At 41.8% G+C, this 21,227-nt stretch overlaps 1 protein-coding gene across 2 annotated transcripts in view; it reads right to left on the bottom strand.

The window, feature by feature from the left end:
- Positions 1 to 1,757: 1,757 nt before the first annotated feature.
- Positions 1,758 to 21,227, bottom strand: part of MICALL1 (MICAL like 1) — a 127,300-nt gene continuing 107,830 nt past the window's right edge. For both annotated transcript variants that reach the window (XM_053721242.1, XM_053721243.1), the window contains one exon: positions 1,758 to 7,377. In XM_053721242.1, coding sequence (XP_053577217.1) covers positions 7,235 to 7,377 — 143 coding nt within the window. In that variant the 3' untranslated portion in view covers positions 1,758 to 7,234. The remainder of the gene's footprint in view (positions 7,378 to 21,227) is intronic.

Below are 21,227 nucleotides of genomic sequence, written 5' to 3'. Positions count from 1 at the left end.
ACCTGTTTAATTTATATTCTGCATTCGTTTTTATTTGTTACTTTATCTAAGTGTATGTTACCTTTTTCCGGAACCCAGCTAGATGAGCACAGTCACCATAGAGGGTTCCAACCTGAGACAGATTTTGCTGTGACAGAGACCTTGGGGAGTCATAATATTGCAATGTCTTTTTCTTACAACTGTATTAGTGAGATTCTGTCTGTTAATGGTTCAATCTTAGGGTGTACATTCATATATATATATATATATATATATATATGCTCAAGATATCTCTAGCTGTAGTAGACAATGGCCGGAATGGAGGTAATATAATATATACATTGTCAGATTGGTACTGTTATACACCCAGATCTTTATACTTATTACATTTGGAGGACAACTTATATTATACTGCCTTTGACACCCTGGCTGGATTATGCCTTTTCCCTCCCTACCATGCACATAGAAAGTCATCCCTCCTAGAAATTACTACAATATGACCCTACTTAACTCCCTGTGCCACAATACTCAACCAGCATAGAAAGCTCCGCCCCCCTACCCTTTCCCCACTCCACTTCGAACGGCTATTGCCTGTTGATTTTTCCCTTCTCCATCACTATATACTTTGGTCCAATAACTTACGTCTTAAGTAATCCTCACCCGCTTTTTGTTATTGGCCATTTCAAAGCCCAAAATCATTTGCTTTTTTCAGTTTCCCGTGTCCAAATGGCCCATAAGTGGCTATCCAACTAGCCAGCCAATTAAGCTATTATGTACAGAAAATAGAGGTTTGAGAAGCTTATCTGTTGTCATACATAGTTGCGTCTCTTTTAATTTTTTGACTCCTTTTTTTTTTTCTTTTTCTTACATATGACAATGTTTATTGTATAATGTTATAAGGCTACCATTATATGTTGTTCTTTATTGCAAAAGCGAGCTCCTGCCCACCTTTCCGGAACAGTGGCCAGTGTCGTCACCGGAACTAGTCCAGTGATGGGACGCCCACCCGCTGCTCCCACCCACCAACGATCGGCACCATTGCTGGCAGATACAGAGTGGCCCTCTCTGCATTGGTGTGCCAAAAAAGGTATTGCAGTGATGCCTCAATATAGCTTCCAGACGCTTTAAACGTGTGTCGTTAAGGGGTTAAACAGACGAGAAAGTCAAAATGAATCTTTCATGGTTTAGCAGTTTCTCAATTCCAGTCATCAGGGCACACTAACAGGCCAAAATGTTTGCGTATCTGAACTAGAGTACAAGTGAAATAATGGTTATTAACGGACTCACCCAAGGTAATCCTTAAATTCTGTCAGTATTCAACGACGACTGGAATTGAGAAATACTGAGCACACAATTTTAAAAGACTTTTCAATTTACTTGTATTGATAAATGCACTTTGTTCTTTGGGCATCGTTTGCTGATAATCATACCTAGGTATGCTCAAGAGCAGCAGTGCATTACTGGGAGCTAGCTGCTGATTGGTGGCTGCACATATATGCCCCGTCATTGGCTCAGCTAGGTGCCAGCAGTGCACTGCTACTCTAAACTTTGCAAGGGTTAAACACTGTTATTTACCAGCAATAATAAAATGTGTATTAGATAGTTTTCTTTTAATTTTATCATCAGTCATTTACACAAGTCATATTTATACATTTAAATAAACTGAACATCCAGCATTTAACAAGAACTAAATAAAGAAATCTCATTTTTTGGTGTCTGCAGAGTGCTCTGAAATCTTTTCAATTCACCTACAGAAAATCTAGCAGACAGACACAGCGTTATCTTACTGTTGGTTTATTTTGTTCTGATACAGAAAGTTTTGTTCTAACAGTACAACAGCGCAATCTAATTTCATATAAAAATAAACACAAACAAGCAGAAGTAACAGTCGAACAGAATAAAGTCTACAGCGGGCGGAGAGGTCCTGGTTAAAAATGAACATTTCTATAATGTATTGAAAAGAGCAGAAACTAAATATGTTAAACTATTTTTGTGAATGTGGAAATAATCAAGTATTGTTATTTTAAATGAACAGGAAATGCGTGTTTATGCACACCTGATACTGCAGTATGCACTGGTTGGTAAGGCCAAGTCCCAATATTGGCATAGAGCGTGTGACTCCACAATCAGAAAAAGTTAGTTTGTGCAGAAGCATCTATTTTTCAGAAAACAAAATACTGTACCTTATTTTAGCTGTAACAAAGAAGCCATTTAAAGAGACCGTGTACTCAAACATTTCTGTCATTGAATTGAACAAACAGCATTTTTTTTTTTAAATCTGACATAAAAGCTGTTTACATTAAAACTAATACAGCAGTATCTATTGTGTGTTCCATGCAAATGCTCGCTGGCCGACGGGTACCGCCCACTAATGCTCACTGGATAATGGGCACCGCCCGCTAATGCTCACTGGATAATGGGTACCACCCGCTAATGCTCACTGGATAATGGGTACCACCCGCTAATGCTCACTGGATGATGGGTACCGCCCACTAATGCTCACTGGATGATGGGTACTGCCCGCTAATGCTCATTGGATGATGGGTTTTTCATTCTAATGCTTGCTCACCGACGGGTACCACCCGCTGATGCTCGCTGGCCAAAGAGTTCCACCTGCTAATGCTCACTTGCCGACGGGTTCTGCCTGCTAATGCTCACTGGCTGACGGTTACTGCCTGCTGATGCTCACTGGCCAATGGGTTTAGCCTGCTGATGCTCACTGGCCGATGGGTTTGGCCTGTTGATGCTCACTGACTGTTGGGTTTGGCCTACTGATGCTCACTAGCAGATGGGTTTGGCCTACTGATGCTCACTGGCCAAGGGTTTGGCCTGCTGATGCTCACTGGCCAATGGGTTTGGTGCTGATGCTCACTGGCCAATGGGTTTGGCCTGCTGATGCTCACTGGCCAATGGGTTGGCCTGCTGATGCTCACTGGCCGATGGGTTTGGCCTGCTGATGCTCACTGGCCGATGGGTTTGGCCTGCTGATGCTTACTGGCCGATGGGTTTGGCCTGCTGATGCTCACTGGCCGATGGGTTTGGCCTGCTGATGCTCACTGGCCGATGGGTTTGGCCTGCTGATGCTCACTGGCCGATGGGTTTGGCCTGCTGATGCTCACTGGCCGATGGGTTTGGCCTGCTGATGCTCACTGGCCGATGGGTTTGGCCTGCTGATGCTCACTGGCCGATGGGTTTGGCCTGCTGATGCTCACTGGCCGATGGATTTGGCCTGCTAATGCTCATTGGCTGATTGCACAACTACATACCTCCCAACATCCCCTGAGTCTTTCTGGATCACACAGGCCAGTGGACTTGTGGGCGGTAAGCCACCTCTGTTTTTTTTTTGGCCAAGACAAGGGGGTAATTCAGGGTGTGCCCATACAGAGAATGTGGTGTGGGCGGGGCTGGGGCAATCCCTAAAACTGAGACATTTGACCTGGCCAGAGACATGGACAGCCCATGACAATCCCGCATTATCTGGGATGATTTTATTAGTTTAATTTAAACTTTTCATCTAAACAGCTTTTACTTTTCAGGCACAAAATGGCAGATTTAAATCCTGCTCTTTCATATGAATAACACAGTACAGTGTCTAGAAGTACAATGTCCCTCCTGGAATGACAAGCATCTTTGGCACTAATAAGATTAAACCACAAGGACATAAGTCATCTCTATGCAAGTGCCTAGAGTGCTGCAAAAACAGCAGGCTATGTGATTGGCACCTGTCATTCTACACACAACATTTAAAGGGCAGGGTCTTCCTCTTACAAAATGTACATTTCCGCCCTGCTTTATTCTCTGTGTACATAAATAAATGATACCTCGCTCCAACAGTATAAAATTGTCTCCTACAATTGCGTAATGTGAGTTTTTTTTTTTTACACATTAACAGTTCCAGAAGTCACTTGTACATAACTCTCTAACAGCAAAAAAAGTCAACATATTTAACCGAAATCTACTAATGTCCAACACTTAGGAAGCGTTACAGCATAAAATGTTCGAAGTAAAAAAAAAAAGATTTTCTACTACTGTATTTAAAAAAACAAAGTTTTGTTCTTATTTTTCTCCATAACTGTCAATAACACTTTTATTGGATACCCACAGCCTGTTTTCCACAAGCCAAGACTAACAGTATTTTACATAAATATACAGTAATAAGTAACCTGTGTCTTACCCCTTTACCTTCACCGCAAATGCTCTGCTGGTATCAAAAGGTTACAAGAAGGCAGCTTTGCAAGAAAGAAAAGTGACGTAATACGTGCAGCTCTCAGCCTGGAAATGTGAGGGTTAAAGCTCTGGCCTATTAGTGTCTGTGTAACCCCAGCACGCTAGCGAGATTCCCATACAATTAGGTCCCCCCCTCAATCCCACAAAAGGGTCAAAATAGGATATTAAAGTGAACATTACCCTCCAAAACAAGTGGCGCTGGCTATATCGGGTACTAGACGGTTTTCCTAAAATTTAGGAACTTGTCTCTCTGTCCACCATAAGCTAATTTGTGCCCACGTTTGTTTTGATTATAGTTAAAAGTGAGCTACCACCACGTGGAATTATGTCCCCTATCTATACGGTGACTAATACATAAAGGCACACACACAGGATTATAGCGCAATTAAATAAGCACACGCACAGATTATCTTGGAGAGTAAGGACAACCGTTTACTGATCGCGACTCACTAGCTTGGTAGATACAGGAACGTATGATGAGAGGTGCTAGACTTGAGTTAACCACTTCTTAAAAGGACATTAAACACTTAAAAATGATGATATAATGTGTTCAAATCAAAGATTAGCCTTATAACTATTTGTATATATACACCAATGATTTAGATAAAGCAGCAATTTTAAGCAACTTTCTAATTTACTCATATTAATTTTTCTTTGTTCTCTTGCTATCTTTATTTAAAAAGTAGAAATGTAAAGCTTAAGAACCGGACCATTTTTGAGGGAGAACCTGGGTTATGCTTGCTTATTGGTTTGCTAAATGTAACCAAACCACCAATAAGCAAGCGCTATCCAGGGTTCTGAACCTAAAATGGGCCGGCTCCTAAGCGTTTTTATTTTTTAATGAGATTCATTAAAAGGCAAACAAAGCAAACATGTCAAGAAAGGTTTTAAAGACAGATGATTAACAGTTATATTGTTTAAATAGAGGGTGAGTATATGTCATAACAGACAAAGTTAGTGCCAATGAAGCTCTGTACTTTCAGTAAAACCTAGAAGGCCACTCTTGGGCCCCTTATAACATCTTAAACATAATCAGGGAAGGTACCTTCTGAAAATATGGAGACCACTTATGGATCTGTAGTAAGGAATCTCTATTTTCTAGGGTTTAGATCCATTGATTAAACTTACACTGAAAAACGTATACGAACCCCTTAAATTGATACTATTTTTCCCCCTTTATATGTCCAGACTTACTAATAGATGGTTCTTTTTATGAAACTGTATCGGCCATTTTCAGACCACTGATCATTATGAATAGTCAGAAAGGGGAATGAAGGGAAAAGTATAGTGGGCCTCTTGTAGGCTCAGTACTTTAGATTTTGTTTCAATTAATTAACTATATTGATAGGGGAACCATTGTCGTAAATTTTCCAGGTTTAGGCAGTTGGGGGGGAACAGGTGCTGCGGGACCTCATTACAAGGTACAGAGATACGGGAGATATAATCCAATATATCTATCTAAGGTCAGCGTATAGTCAATTTTCAATATAAATGCATTAGAGTAGGTGATTTCAAACTATGAACAGTCTTAACACAGATAGATTAGTAAGCGTAAGGTTTCAATAGGATAACCACCCTGATCTACAGATCCACAGCTACACATGTAAAGATTTTAGGGGCAAGTAAGATAGACTATTGATGTGCCATCTCTGGCTCCTAAGCTTTTAATTCCTGCTTTTTAAATAAAGATAGCAAGAGAACACAGAAAAATTGATAGTAGGAGTAAATTAGAAAGTTGCTTAAAATCGCAAGCTCTGTCTGAATCAATAAAGGAAAAAAAAAATGGGTTTAGTGTCCCTTTAATTATATTATTTAACACAATGGGCACTGTCATGTTCTAACATAGGATTCCTTCTCTGCTGAGGCCAATCACGGACAGTTATAAATGAATCGCTAGAGTGTGCAAATAATGCTTGTGAGGAATATAGCAGTGCTAAGTCTAAAGCCTGCACTACCACTTTGAATAGGAACTGAAAAGCTGACATTTCTCAGATTTAAAGTTACAGAAAAAGGGGATAAAATAAATAAAGCGTATTTTACACATAATTAAATATTTTATAATAACATCTCAAAGTGTTTAATGTCCCTTTCAGTAAATGGACCAAATAATGTATAAAAAGGATAGTAATGTTTTAAAACAAATAAAACAGGAAATAAAGGGCAATTTGCACAAGAATAAAAACAGTGACCCCCCCCCCGCACTTTAACATCCATTTGTTTTTTCCCCCTTTAAAATACCCTCTCTTTTAAAATAAAGGTAAATAAAAAATAAAAAAAAATTATATATATATTTTGGCTTTTATTTTTAATATATCCTAACTATAAAAAAAGTTTCTTACCCCACCTAAAAGCCAACTAATATATATATAATTTTATTTATTTTTTAAATCGGGGGAGGGGGGCGCAAAGCAAGAAGAAAAAAAAATATATGAATCAGTTAGTGTTGGTCTCTAAGAATGATTTAGCCAAGCAGAAGTGATATTACTCAGACACAAGCAACCGAATACTGTGAAATCATTTGTACATACTTGCACGAAGGAATGACAATAAAAATAAGTCTGACAATAAAACAAACAGATAAATAAGCAGCATTAATTAGCTTTCCTGCTAACGATCACAGGGTCAGACACACAGAACCAGTTTCCTGGTAACACGTATTTCCCACCAGTGACTAAGCATTGCTCAGTAGATGTGGACCAGATTCATTTTGCGCAGAAGAGCCCATATCCTGCGGAGTAGCTAGTGAGGAGCCGTTTGGTTCCTTCCATGGTCTGTTCTCATCTGCTCTAGTACGTCAGTGTCACGACTGCAGGTAGCGAATGGGGTTACCCCGATTGATGACCAAAAGGCTTACAAAGCATGAGACAGCCATTGGCACCGGATTTTTAGCAATCGCATTAAACCCCATTATCCCTCGGAACAAGCTCTGCATGGCATCACAGCGCACAGGGATGCTGGGAAGTTCCGACTGCCAGAGGGCAGCAGACTGTGCAGGAAGAGAGCGCCTGGCATCCTCTTCTGACCTCATCTACCTCTTGGTACCCTCTTGCTGGTCTCTAGTTTTTTCCTTTTGGCCCTTGGCTTTCGTCTCTTGTTTGGGAGAGAGCAATTTGAGGACCTTCAAGGGTTTAAACTTCCCTTTCTTCTTCTTTTGAGGGTCTTGGTGAAAATCTATGGAGAGAAAAAGGGGGGGGGGGGGTGATAAAATAAATGCAGCGGCTGGATTATCCTGTTCAGTAATAAGACATATTTATTTACACAAAAATATGCAAATATCCCAGATCGAAACTGCATCACTTTGAACATTTTTACTTAAAGGGAAACTCAAGTCATGATTCAGATAGAGCAGCAATTTTAAACAACTTTCCAATTTACTTCCATTAACATAATGTGCACAGTCTTTTTATATTTACACTTTTTGAGTCACCAGCTCCTACTGAGCATGTGCAAGAATTCACAGTATATACATGCATTTGTGATTGGCTGATGGCTGTCACATGATATAGGGGGAGTGGAAATAGACATAACTTTGAAATTTGTCAGAAAAAAAAAAATCTACTGCTCCTTTTAAGTTTATAAGTTAAGTTATACTTCTTAACCAGAGAGAAAGAGAAGTAGCGGTAGCTTTCTGACCTTTACGTCTCCCAGAGAAACAAACAAACAGAGCGGAAGACTGACGAAAATCCTTAGTTGCCTGCAGATAAAATTTAAGAGCACACACAACATCCAAGTTGTGCAACAAGCGTTCCTTATGAGGAGGAGGATTAGGACATAGGACATAGAGAAGGAACAACAATTTCCTGATTAATATTCCTATTTGAAAAAACTTTAGGAAGAAACCCGAACTTAGTACAAAGAACTGCCAGAACTATCAGCATGAAAGATAAGATAAGGCGAATCACACTGCAAGGCAGAGAGTTCCGAGACTCTCCGAGCAAAAGAGGTAGCCATAAGAAACAAAATCTTCCAAGACAACTTAAAATCTATGGCATGTATCGGTTCAAACGGAGTCCACTGCAAAACTTTAAGAACAAGGTTAAGGCTCCAAGGAGGAGCAACAGACTTAAACACAGGCCTGATTCTGACCAAGGCCTGACAAAAGGATTGCACATCTGGCACGTCCGCCAGCCGCTTATGTAGCAAAACAGATAATGCAGAGATCTGACCCTTCAGGGTACCAACTGATAAGGCTTTCTCCAGACCTTCTTGGAGAAAAGACAAAATTCTAGGAATCCTGACCTTACTCCAAGAGTAGCCCTTGGATTCACATCAATAAAGATATGTACGCCATATCTTATGGTACATCTTTCTAGTAACAGGCTTACGAGTCTGAATCATAGTCTCAATGACCGATTCCAAAAAAACACGCTTAGAGAGAACTAAGCGTTCAATCTCCAAGCAGTCAGCTTCAGAGAAATGAGATTTGGATGAAGGAAGGGACCCTGAATCAGAAGGTCCTTCCTCAGAGGGAGTCTCCAAGTTGGGAAAGATGACATCTCCACTAGGTCTGCATAACAGATCCTGCGAGGCCATGCAGGGGCTATTAGAATCACTGACGCTCTCTCCTGTTTGATACCAGCAATGACTCGTGGAAGAAGAGCAAATGGAGGAAACAGGTATGCCAGCCTGAAGTCCCAAGGAACCGCTAGAGCATCTTTCAGAGTGGCCTGACGATCTCTTGTCCTTGAACTGTACCTTGGAATCGTGGCATTTTGCCGAGGCGCCATCAGATCCAACTCCGGCATCTGCCATTTGAGGGTCAAGTTGGAGAACACCCCCGGGATGAAAAGTTTGTCTGCTCAGGAAATATGCTTCCCAGTTGTCCACTCCTGGAATGTGGATGGCAGATAGAAAGCAATTGTGAGCTTCCGCCCATTGAATAATCCAAGCCACCTCCTTCATGGCTAAGGAACTCCCTGGTGGTTGATGTAAGCCACTGGGGTTATGTTGTCTGACTGGAACCTGATAAACCTGGCTAAGACCAGTTAAGGCCAAACCATCAGAGAATTGGAAATCGCTCTCAACTCCAGGATGTTTATGGGGAGAGCAGACTCCTCCCGAGTCCATAGACCCTGCGCCTTTAACAAGTCCCAGACTGTTCCACAGCCTAGCAGGCTGGCGTCTGTCATCACAATCACCCAGGAAGGTCTTTGGAAGCATGTGCCCTGAGACTGATGTTCCTGAGAAAGCCACAACAGGATAGAGTCTCTTGTCGACTGATCTAGATCTATGCTCTGAGACAGATCCGCATGATTCCTGTTCCATTGTCTGAGCATGCACACTTCAGAGCTCTCAAATGGAAACAAGCAAAGGGAATGATGTCCATGGAAGACACCATCAGACCGATTACATCCATACATTGAGCCACTGATGGACGAACAGTAGACAGTAGAGAGAGGCAAGAGGAAATAATTAATCTTCATTGATAGGGAATCTATTACGGTCCCTAAGAAAATTACCCTTGTAGCTGCAACAAGAGAACTCTTTTCCAAATTCATCTTCCATCCGTGGGAACAAAAAAAAGACAACAAGATCTCCGTGTGAGACTTTGCTTGTTGAAAAGATGGCGCTTGAACCAATATGTTGTCCAGGCAATTTCCCGAGACCGGACCACTGCCAAGAGAGCCCCCACAACCTTTGAGAAAATTCTGTTAGCTGTGGCAAGACCAAACGGAAGAGCCACATACTGAAATTGTTTGTCCATAAAGGCAAATCTCAGAAATTTGTGATGATCCCTGTGAATGGGAACATGAAGATACGCATCCTTCAGGTCTATGGTCGACATGAACTGACCCTCTTGGATCAAGGGAAGAATGGAAAGTATAGTTTCCATCTTGAAGGACGGTACTTTGAGAAACTTGTTTAGACACTTTAGGTCTAGAATAGGACAACAAGTTCCCTCTTTTTGGGAACCACGAACAGAGTGGAATAGAAACCTAGACCATGTTCCTGTACTGGGACTATCACTCCTAGGGAGGAAAGATCCTGTACACATTTCAAGAACGCCGAACGCCTCTCTTTTTATCTGGTCTGCAGATAATCTTGAGAAGTGGAATCTGCCACTGGGAGGAAACATCTTGAATTAAAATTTGTAACCTGAGATAATATGTCCACAGCCCAGGAATCTGGGACATCTCATATCCAAACTCGAGAGAACTGAGAAAGTCTGCCCCCCCCTTGATCCGATCCCGGATCGGGGGCAAACCCTTCATGCTGACTTAGAGTCAGCTGCGGGTCTCTTTGATTGCTTCTCCTTGTTCCAGGACTGACTGGGCTTCCAAGAAGGCTTGGACTGTTCCTGTTTGACAGAAGAAGGGGAAGGCTTACCTCTGAAACTACGAAAGGAACGAAAATTACTCTGATATCCTTTTAGTCTATTCTTCTTATCTTGCGGAAGAAAAGACCCTTTACCACCTGTGATATCGGAAATTATTTCCACCAGGCCAGGTAAAAATAAGGTTTTACCCTTGTAAGGAATCGCCAAAAGCTTGGACTTCGATGAGACATCCACTGACCAAGACTTCAACCACAAGGCTCTACGCGCTAATACTGCGAAACCAGAAATCTTGGCTCCCAACTTAATAACCTGCAATGAAGCGTCCGTAATAAAGGAGTTAGCTAACTTAGGAGCCTTAATCCTGTCTTGGATCTCCTCCAAGGGAGTCTCTACCTGAAGAGATTCAGACAATGCGTCAAACCAATAGGCTGCAGCCCTTGTCACAGTGGCAATACACACTGCAGGTTGCCATTGGAGCCCTGATGAACATACATCTTTTTCAAATAAGCCTTCAGTTTCTTATCCATTGGATCCTTAAAGGAGCAGCTATCCTCAATAAGAATAGTAGTTCTCTTAGCCAGAGTAGAAATGGCGCATTCAACTTTGGGCACCGTTTGCCACAACTCCTTAATGGAGTCAGCCAGTGGAAACATCTTCTTAAAGACAGGAGACTGGGAAAAAGGAATTCCAGGTCTCTCCCATTCCTATGTAATGATTTCCAGTATCACGGTCTGGCACGGGAAACACACCTACTGAGGAAAGAACATCAAAGTATTTATTAAGCATTACTAGATTTCCTAGGGTTGACAACGACATGGGTATCAGAGTCGTCCAAGGTAGCCAAAACCTCCTTTAACAAAACACGGAGGTGTTCAAGCTTAAATCTGAAGGATACAACTTCAGCATCAGATGAAGGACTTACACTGTCTGAATCTGAGATTTCACCCTTAGAGGCTACTAACGTATCTTCCTTATCAGACTTATGAGAAAGGGCAATCTGTGTAGCTAAGACTGGAGCAGACGCCTTACTGTCTGATTCTTTAATTTTCCTTGTGTCTTCCCTTAAGCATGGGAATGGCAGCTAATGTCTCAGATACCGCAGAGGATACATGGGCAGCAATTTCTGCTTGCAAATACACTCCTCCAGGAGATCGAGAGTAACCGCAGGGCATTGCATGTGGCGCCATTAAGGCTTGGGGGGGTTGAGGAGAAAGCCGTTTCAAGGCCTGAACAGCATCTACCTGAGACACATTTGGCTCAGACATAAATCACTTATCTTTTTTAAAGCTCTCTCAATGCAAGAGGAACAAAGTTGGATGGGCGGTAACACTTGGCTATCCAAGCAAAGGATACATATGTCCACAACAGGAGGATCCTGATCCAGTATGAATGAAATATAAAGCAATTAATTCCCCAAAAAATAAAAAATATTTAGAACTGTCCCTTTAAGAAAAACAAAAGCAGTAAAATGATACGCTTTTAAGCCGCTAAGGACTCAAGTGAAATAAGAGACTTTGCTATTTGAAAAAAAAAAACTGTATTAGGGAAATTTGCTCCACAGATCCTAACAGACACCTCCACACCTCAGTCTAAAACTGAAGTGCTTACCTGCCCCCTCTGCGACGGCTATCAGATATTGCCGGTTCCAATATGTTCTAACACTTACTTTTCTCAGACGAAGTGCGACTGTCTTCAGCGTCTGCACTAGGATAAACTGGAATGGCTGATCATGTGACCGGCTTAGATAAGTTGCGCCACTAGACTAAAGGCGCGCTACTAGCCGGAAGAGAAGGGCCAAAATAGAGCCGTTTCCTGTAGCACTTAGCTACAGGAACGGCAAAGTAAATAAAATGTCTCTCATAAGAAAAAACTCACAATAAAGAGTTAGGTTCAAAACCGAAACCCATGAAAAAAAACCTCTGCAGCCAAATATAGTTTGTTCTCGTCTCTCCACATAAACCAATGCCTGCAACTGCCAAATATAACCCTTTCCACAGGGTTTAAGCCCCACTTTGTCTACAGATACTAGGTTTTTTAACCCCTTCAGTGCCAGTCTTACTAGACAAACGAAAAAAACTAATTATGCTTACCTGATAATTTAATTTCCATCTGTGGGAGGAGAGTCCACTGCTTCATTCATTACTTGTGGGAAATAAGAACCTGGCCACCAGGAGGAGGCAAAGACACCACAGCCAAAGGCTTAAATACCTCCCCCACTCCCCTCATCCCCCCAGTCATTCATCCAAGGGAACAAGGAACAGTAGGAGAAATAGGGTATAAATGGTGCCAGAAGAATAAATTAAATTTACGTCCACCCACCAGGGCAAACTAGCGGGAGCAGTGGACTCTCCTCCCACAGATGGAAATGAAATTATCAGGTAAGCATAATTTATGTTTTCCATCTTAATGGGAGGAGAGTCCACTGCTTCATTCATTACTTGTGGGAACAAATACCCAAGCTCTAGAGGACACTGAATGAATAAAAATGGGAGGAGCTAGACTAGTCTTGAAAAAGGCCTGGTATAGGCGAAACGCGTTGACATAGTGTTTTTTTTAGGAATTTTTTTTGCATTGTTATATTTTATTTTTTCCATTTGGATTTTTATTGTTATTTTTCTCTGTATATTTTCATTGCAACATGTTTTAATATTTGGAAACACTTTTGGCCACTAGTTTCTTTCACATTTTTGGTTTTGAAATTTGACACTCACTATTTTTTATATTTTTGGATTTCCATATTTCTGGAGTTTTGCATTCACGTTTTTGACCACACTGTTAGAGCACCGTTCATTATCATCTAACACAACACCACGGCACTTGGAAGGAAGATAAACCACACACCAGCTCCACTAGCTCCACACTTAGACTATCATTTTTTTGGACTATTTTTTTGACCATTTGCCCACACTATTTGTGTAATTTGTTTTATATATTGAACTTTATTGTTACACCATGGTTACAGGCCAACTGTATTTTCTGTACCATTTCATTCTTGCACCACTGGAATGCTAAATTTTACTTAGGATATCAGAGCCTCAGAGAATCGAGATTTTGGTGTAGAAAGGGACCCTGAACCAGCAGATCTCTGCGACAGGGTAACTTCCATAGAGGAGACAATGACATCCCCACCAGATCCGCAAACCACGTCCTCCGCGGCCACAACGGAGCAATCAGAATGGTCGAAGCTTGCTCCTGTTTGATGCAGGCCACCACTCAAGGTAGAAGTGGCAAAGGTGGAAAAATGTAAATTAGGTTGAACTCCCAAGGCACCGCTAAGGTATCTATCAGCTCTGCATGTGGGTCCCTGGACCTCGACCTGTATCTGGGTAGCTTGAAGTTGAATATGGACGCCATGAGGTCTATCTCCGGCGTCCCCCATCTGTTGCAGACCTCCGCAAACACCTCAAGATGGAGAGACCATTCCCCCGGATGAAACGATTGTCTGCTGAGAAAATCCGCTTCCCAGTTGTCCACACCCGGAATGTGGATCACTGAGAGCGAACAATTGTGAGTGTCTGCCCATTCCAGAATCCGAGAAACTTCCCTCATGGCTAGGGAGCTTCTCGTTCCCCCATGATGGTTTATGTAAGACACAGAGGTAATGTTGTCCGACTGTAATCTGATGAATCAGGGCGACCCCAGGAGGGGTCAAGCTCTCAGAGCGTTGAATATCGCTCGAAGTTCCAGAATATTTATTGGTAGAGTCGACTACTCTCGAGTCCACCTGCCCTGTGCCCTTCTGGCACCCCAAACAGCTCCCCATCCTGATAGACTTGCGTCAGTGGTCACAATCTCCCAGGATGGCCTCAAGAAGGATGTCCCCTGGGCCTGCTGACCCGGACGGATCCACCAAGAGAGGGATTCCCTCACTCGGTTGTCCAGGGAGATCTGTTGGGATAGATCTGAATGATCACCGTTCCATTGACTCAACATGCATAACTGAAGAGGTCTGAGATGGAACCTGGCAAATGGAATGACATCTATGCTGGATACCATGAGTCCAATCACCTCCATACACTTGGCCACAGATGGCCTTGAGGAGGTCTGAAGGGCAAGACAGCTGGACGCAATCTTGGAACATCTCTGATCTGTCAAGAATATCTTCATAGATATGGAATCTATTATCTTACCCAGGAACTCCACCCTGTTGCTGGGAACCAGATAACTCTTTCCTTCATTTATCTTCCATCCATAGGATCGAAGGAGGAGAAGAAGAGCCCTCGAGTGGTCCTCCGCGAGACTGCAGGACGGAGCCTGGACCAGAATACTGTCCAGATAAGGAGCCACCGCAATACAGCAGCGCCCCCAGAACCTTCGTAAAGACTCTTGGGGCAGTCACCAGACCAAACGGTAGGGCCACAAACTGGAAGTGTTGGTCCAGAAATGCGAATCTTAGGAACCTTACATGGTCCTTGTGGATTGGCATGTGAAGGTAGGCATCCTTCAAGTCTATTGACATAAATTGCCCCTCTTGAACTAGGGGCAGAATCGATCTGATTGTCTCCATTTTGAACAATGGGACTGACAGAAACTTGTTTAGGCACTTTAGGTCCAGAATTGGGCGGAACGTGACCTCCTTCTTTGGGACCACGAAAAGGTTTGAATAGTACCCTAGACCCCTTTCTGCTAGACGTACTGGAATGATTACTCTAGAAAGGCTTCTCTCTTCTCTGGATTTGAGGATAGGTTTGACAGGAGGAATCTGTCCCTGGGCGGATGAGTCTTGAACCCTATCCTGTAACCCCGGGTGATAACCTCCAGAACCCAAGGATCCTGTACGTCTCTCATCCAAGCCTCTGAGAACAGAGATAGTCTGCCCCCTACGCGATCCAGCAACGGATCGGGGGCCGCCCCTTCATGCCGACTTTGTCTCAGCGGGCTTCTTGCTCTGCTTGGACTTGTTCCAAGATTGAGCTGGCTTCCAAGATCCCTTGGACTGCTCGTTCTTCGCAGCAGGCTGCTGGCGTTGAGGCTTGTCCGAACTAAAGGGACAAAAAGTAGAGCCCTTAGGCTTATTCTTCTTATCCTGCGGAAGGAAAGCAGCCTTGCCTCCCGTGACCGTAGATCAAAAAGAACATTACCCTGAAACGGAAGGGATAGTAATCTAGACTTGGAAGTCATGTCAGCAGACCACAATTTTAACCACAGAGCCCTACCGGCAAGAACAAAGAAACCTGAGGTCTTAGCATTCAGGTGAATAACCTGCATATTTGCATCGCAGATAAAAGAATTTGCAACCCTTAAGACCTTAATCTTTTCCTGTATCTCCTCGAGGGGAGTCTCCACCTCGACCATAGCTGACAGTGCATCACACCAATAGGTAGCCACTCCAGCCACCGCAGCGATCGCCGCTGTCGGTTGGGAAAAAAACCCTGTGAGTTGGAACATCTTTCTCAACATGGATTCTAACTTTTTATCCATGGGCTCTTTGAACGACGAACTATCTTGAGGGGAATAGTCGTATGCTTAGCAAGCGTGGAGATAGCCCCATCCACCTTAGGAAAGGCCCCCCATAGCTCAAGCTGAGAGTCCGGAATGGGGAACAGCCTTTTAAAAGAGGTAAAGGGAGAAAAGGACAAGCCCAGTTTCTCCCACTCATTCTTAATAATCGTAGCCATCTTCACGGGAACTGGGAAGGTCTGAGGCACCACCCTGTCCTCGTAAACCCTATCTAGCTTAGGGATTGAAGGTGTTTCCGGAACCTCCAACGTAGCTTTCAGTAAAAAGCGCAAATGCTCCATCTTAAACTTAAAATCTGGCTCCTCCGTAGCCGGAGGTTTAGAAGACACCAATTTTGTTCCAAAAAGAGCGACCTCCGACAAGTCGGAAGTGTCCTCCTCATCATATAATCTCTCAGAGACATCCAACGGAGTAGATGACCCCTGGGATGGAAGGCTATGTTTTTCCCTTCGCTTGAGCTTCGCAGGGCGAGGTTGGGCATGGAAGGCCGCAGAAACCGCCTCTTGCAACTGGGCAGAGAAATCTGGCGGCCACGAGGCCCCTCCAGCGGGAGGATTAGTAGGGCCTTGGGGAGCTACATGTGTAATCAGAGATGAATGTTGGAAATGCACCTCGTGGGTCGGAGAACCCTCAGAGGTGGATAGCTCAGTAGTACTAAATATCTTATTCTTTTTAGATATTTGCAGGACCGCCCCTGTACTATAGAGAAAACACGCCAAAAAAAAGGCAGCGCTGATCTTTCCTGACTGTTCACACATTGCTAGAGCCTCATCTCACACATGACGTAGCATTAACACAATAAAGATATTATGCATAAATCTGCCCTGTTCAATAATCCCCTTTCCAGGGATATTAACCCTTGATTCTATACAGATAAAAGGAGACACACTGTGACCCTGTCTTCTTGCGTTATCATATGTGTATAAAAAACGATCTTACCAGAATCTATGCTGTGGAACAGGAACACGGCCCTTCAAGTGTGACAGGTTAGTAGCATAGCTCCTGACATGGACTTGAGTGAATAAAGGCAGGCAGCGAAACTCATCAACACTCCCTGCATCTCCGGACTCTAACTTTCATCCATGCTCTCACTGAGAGACTAACAGAATTACTTAAAACTCCAGTCCCATTTCGAAGAGTACTACCCTCCATAAGAGACTACCCCGAATCTTCTGACACGTCTCTGCCAACCTCCTGTGACGAAAGGCAAAGAATGACTGGAGGATGAGGAGAGTGGGGGAGGTATTTAAGCCTTTGGCTGGGGTGTCTTTGCCTCCTCCTGGTGGCCAGGTTCTTATTTCCCACAAGTAATGAATGAAGCCGGGGACTCTCCTCCCATTAAGATAGAAAAGGCACTTACCTGCATCTAGCCGTCCTGCAGGAGGACAGCCTACCCGGTATGAGAGGAAGCCACTCCTCACAGAGACCTGTAGAGACAAGAAAGGACAGAGTAAACCTACTCTGGCTTTCTATTATAGGGCAGCAACAATGTTAGGAAATTGCAGCAAGGCCCAACTAACAAGTTCTTAACTGCTTTAAAGCCACAACTACTCTACTGAAGAGATTGACGTGGACTATAGCTATACCCAGAGCATAGGAAAGATCAGAGCAAACCTACTCTGGCTTTCAAAATAATAAAAACTTGCTTGTAGCAAAGAAATTCTAGTCACCAAAAACTTCACCTCTTCCATTGACAGAGGCAAAGAGAATGACTGGAGTTTGGGGGAAGGGGAGTGATACTTAACAGTTTAACTGTGGTGCTCTTTGTCGCCTCCTGCTGGCCAGGAGTGATATTCCCAACAGTAATTAAGGACGCCGTGGACTCACTATATCTTAGGAAAGAAATACATTTTTAAGTTCATACCACTCCCTTCTTATAATATGAAACGGGTATAGATCCTATACTACGGTTGTGCCAGCGGACTTAATGAAATGGATATAAGCATAATAATACCTCAATGATTCATTTATACTCTGAATCCATTAAATATTGCCTAGCCATAATGAATCAGTACCAGTCTGTTTATTGAAATCTAGAGGAGTTGATGTGATCAAAACACACGTTTAAAATTCACGCGTTTCATGACCATGGAGATCAATGAACATGAATGACAAATGTTCCCCGATCCTTGTTTTGGCATCTCTCATTGTCAAACCAACAAATTGTCTACAACACTGCTTATTTGTAATAAGATAAATCGCAAATGTTGAACAACAATTCCTACATCCTCTTATCTGGTACTTTATTTGTAGCATTTAATGTAAAAAACAGGTAAAAACCTCCACATATTCACAGGCTCTACATCTATGAATCCCTTCATAATTCAACCACGGTTTAGGTGGTATAAGAAAAACTAGGGGATAACATATTATTCAAGGTTTTATTTCCAACACTTTACTTTTCCGATTTCTGTCCTATAGAATATTTGATCTGTCTATTGAACACACTTTATCTAGGGCTCACTGTACCACTGATATATAATAACTATCTAGGGCTCATTGTACCACTGATATATAATAACTATCTAGGGATCACTGTACCACTAATATATAATAACTATCTAGGGATCACTGTACCACTAATATATAATAACTATCTAGGGCTCATTGTACCACTGATATATAATAACTATCTAGGGATCACTGTACCACTAATATATAAACAATCTAGGTCTCACTGTACCACTGATATATAATAACTATCTAGGTCTCACTGTACCACTGATATATAATAACTATCTAGGTCTCATTGTACCACTGATATATAATAACTATCTAGGTCTTATTGTACCACTGATATATAATAACTATCTAGGGATCATTGTACCACTGATATATAATAACTATCTAGGTCTCATTGTACCACTGATATATAATAACTATCTAGGTCTCATTGTACCACTGATATATAATAACTATCTAGGGCTCATTGTACCACTGATATATAATAACTATATAGGGCTCATTGTACCACTGATATATAATAACTATCTAGGTCTCATTGTACCACTGATATATAATAACTATCTAGGGATCATTGTACCACTGATATATAATAACTATCTAGGGCTCATTGTACCACTGATATATAATAACTATCTAGGTCTCATTGTACCACTGATATATAATAACTATCTAGGTCTCACTGTACCACAGATATATAATAACTATCTAGGGCTCACTGTACCACTGATATATAACTATCTAGGGCTCACTGTACCACTGATATATAATAACTATCTAGGGCTCACTGTACCACTGATATATAATAACTATCTAGGGCTCATTGTACCACAGATATATAATAACTATCTAGGTCTTATTGTACCACTGATATATAATAACTATCTAGGTCTCATTGTACCACTGATATATAATAACTATCTAGGGCTCATTGTACCACTAATATATAATAACTATCTAGGTCTCATTGTACCACTGATATATAATAACTATCTAGGTCTCATTGTACCACTGATATATAATAACTATCTAGGGCTCATTGTACCACTGATATATAATAACTATCTAGGTCTCACTGTACCACTGATATAAAATAACTATCTAGGGCTCACTGTACCACTGATATATAATAACTATCTAGGTCTCATTGTACCACTAATATATAATAACTATCTAGGTCTCATTGTACCACTAATATATAATAACTATCTAGGTCTCATTGTACCACTAATATATAATAACTATCTAGGTCTCACTGTACCGATATATAATAACTATCTAGGGCTCACTGTTCTGCAGATATATAATAACTATCTAGGTCTCATTGTACTACTGATATATAATAACTATCTAGGTCTCATTGTAACACTAATATATAATAACTATCTAGGTCTCATTGTACCACTAATATATAATAACTATCTAGGTCTCATTGTACCACTAATATATAATAACTATCTAGGTCTCATTGTACCACTGATATATAATAACTATCTATTGCTCATTGTACCACTGATATATAATAACTATCTAGGGCTCATTGTACCACTGATATATAGTAACTATCTAGGTCTCATTGTACCACTGATATATATTAACTATCTAGGGCTCATTGTACCATTGATATATAGTAACTATCTATTGCTCATTGTACCACTGATATATATTCACATCTTATTTAGAGTTTAGATCTAAACTCTGTTTGTTAAAGACAAGTTCTAAAGAGAATTAGATCATCAATACATTTTAACAAAAGAAATGTCTCCAAAAATATATGAATACCATCACCCTATACGAGGCTGGCATACATGGGGACAAACATGGCCTCCACACACATACATATTAAAACAAAACGCACTCAGACTTGCACATACACACTTATACACACCAAAGCGCATGCACACACATACACAAACCAAAGCGCATGCACATACATACACACACACTCTTACACAAACCAACACGCATACACACACACACACACTCATACACAAACAAAAACGCATGCACATACATACACACTCATACACTTACACAAACCAAAGCGCATGCGCACACATACACAAACCAAAGCGCATGCACATACATACACACACTCTTACACAAACCAAAGTGCATGCGCATACACACACTCATACACAAACAAAAAACGCATGCACACGCATACACACTCATACACAAACCAACGCGCATGCACACACACACTCATACAAACCAACGCGCACGCACGCACGCACGCACACACTCATACACAAACAAAAATGCATGCACACAGATACACTTACACAAACGAAAGCGCATGCGCACACATACAATTACACAAACCAACGCGCATGCACACACACACACTTACACAAACCAACGAGCATGCACACACACACACTTACACAAACCAACGAGCATGCACACACACACACTTACACAAACAAAAATGCATGCACACACATACACACTCATACACTTACACAAACCAAAGCGCATACACACACATACACTTAAGCAAACCAAAGCACATGCACACACATACACTTACACAAACCAAAATGCATGCACACACATACACACTCATACACTTACACAAACCAAAGCGCATGCACACATACGCACACTCATACACTTACACAAACTAAAGCGCATGCACACACACACTCATACACTTACACAAACCAAAGCGCATGCACACACACTCATACACTTACACAAACCAAAGCGCATGCACACACACAAACCAAAGCGCATGCACACACACGCACTCATACAATAACACAAACCAAAGTGCATACACACACTCATACACAAACAAAAATGCATGCACACAGAT

This window comes from Bombina bombina, chromosome 7 (genome assembly GCF_027579735.1).
Source record: "Bombina bombina isolate aBomBom1 chromosome 7, aBomBom1.pri, whole genome shotgun sequence".
NCBI lineage: Eukaryota > Metazoa > Chordata > Amphibia > Anura > Bombinatoridae > Bombina > Bombina bombina.
The sequence above is the reverse complement of the archived record's forward strand: the minus strand, read 5'-3'. Positions and strand labels throughout refer to the sequence as shown.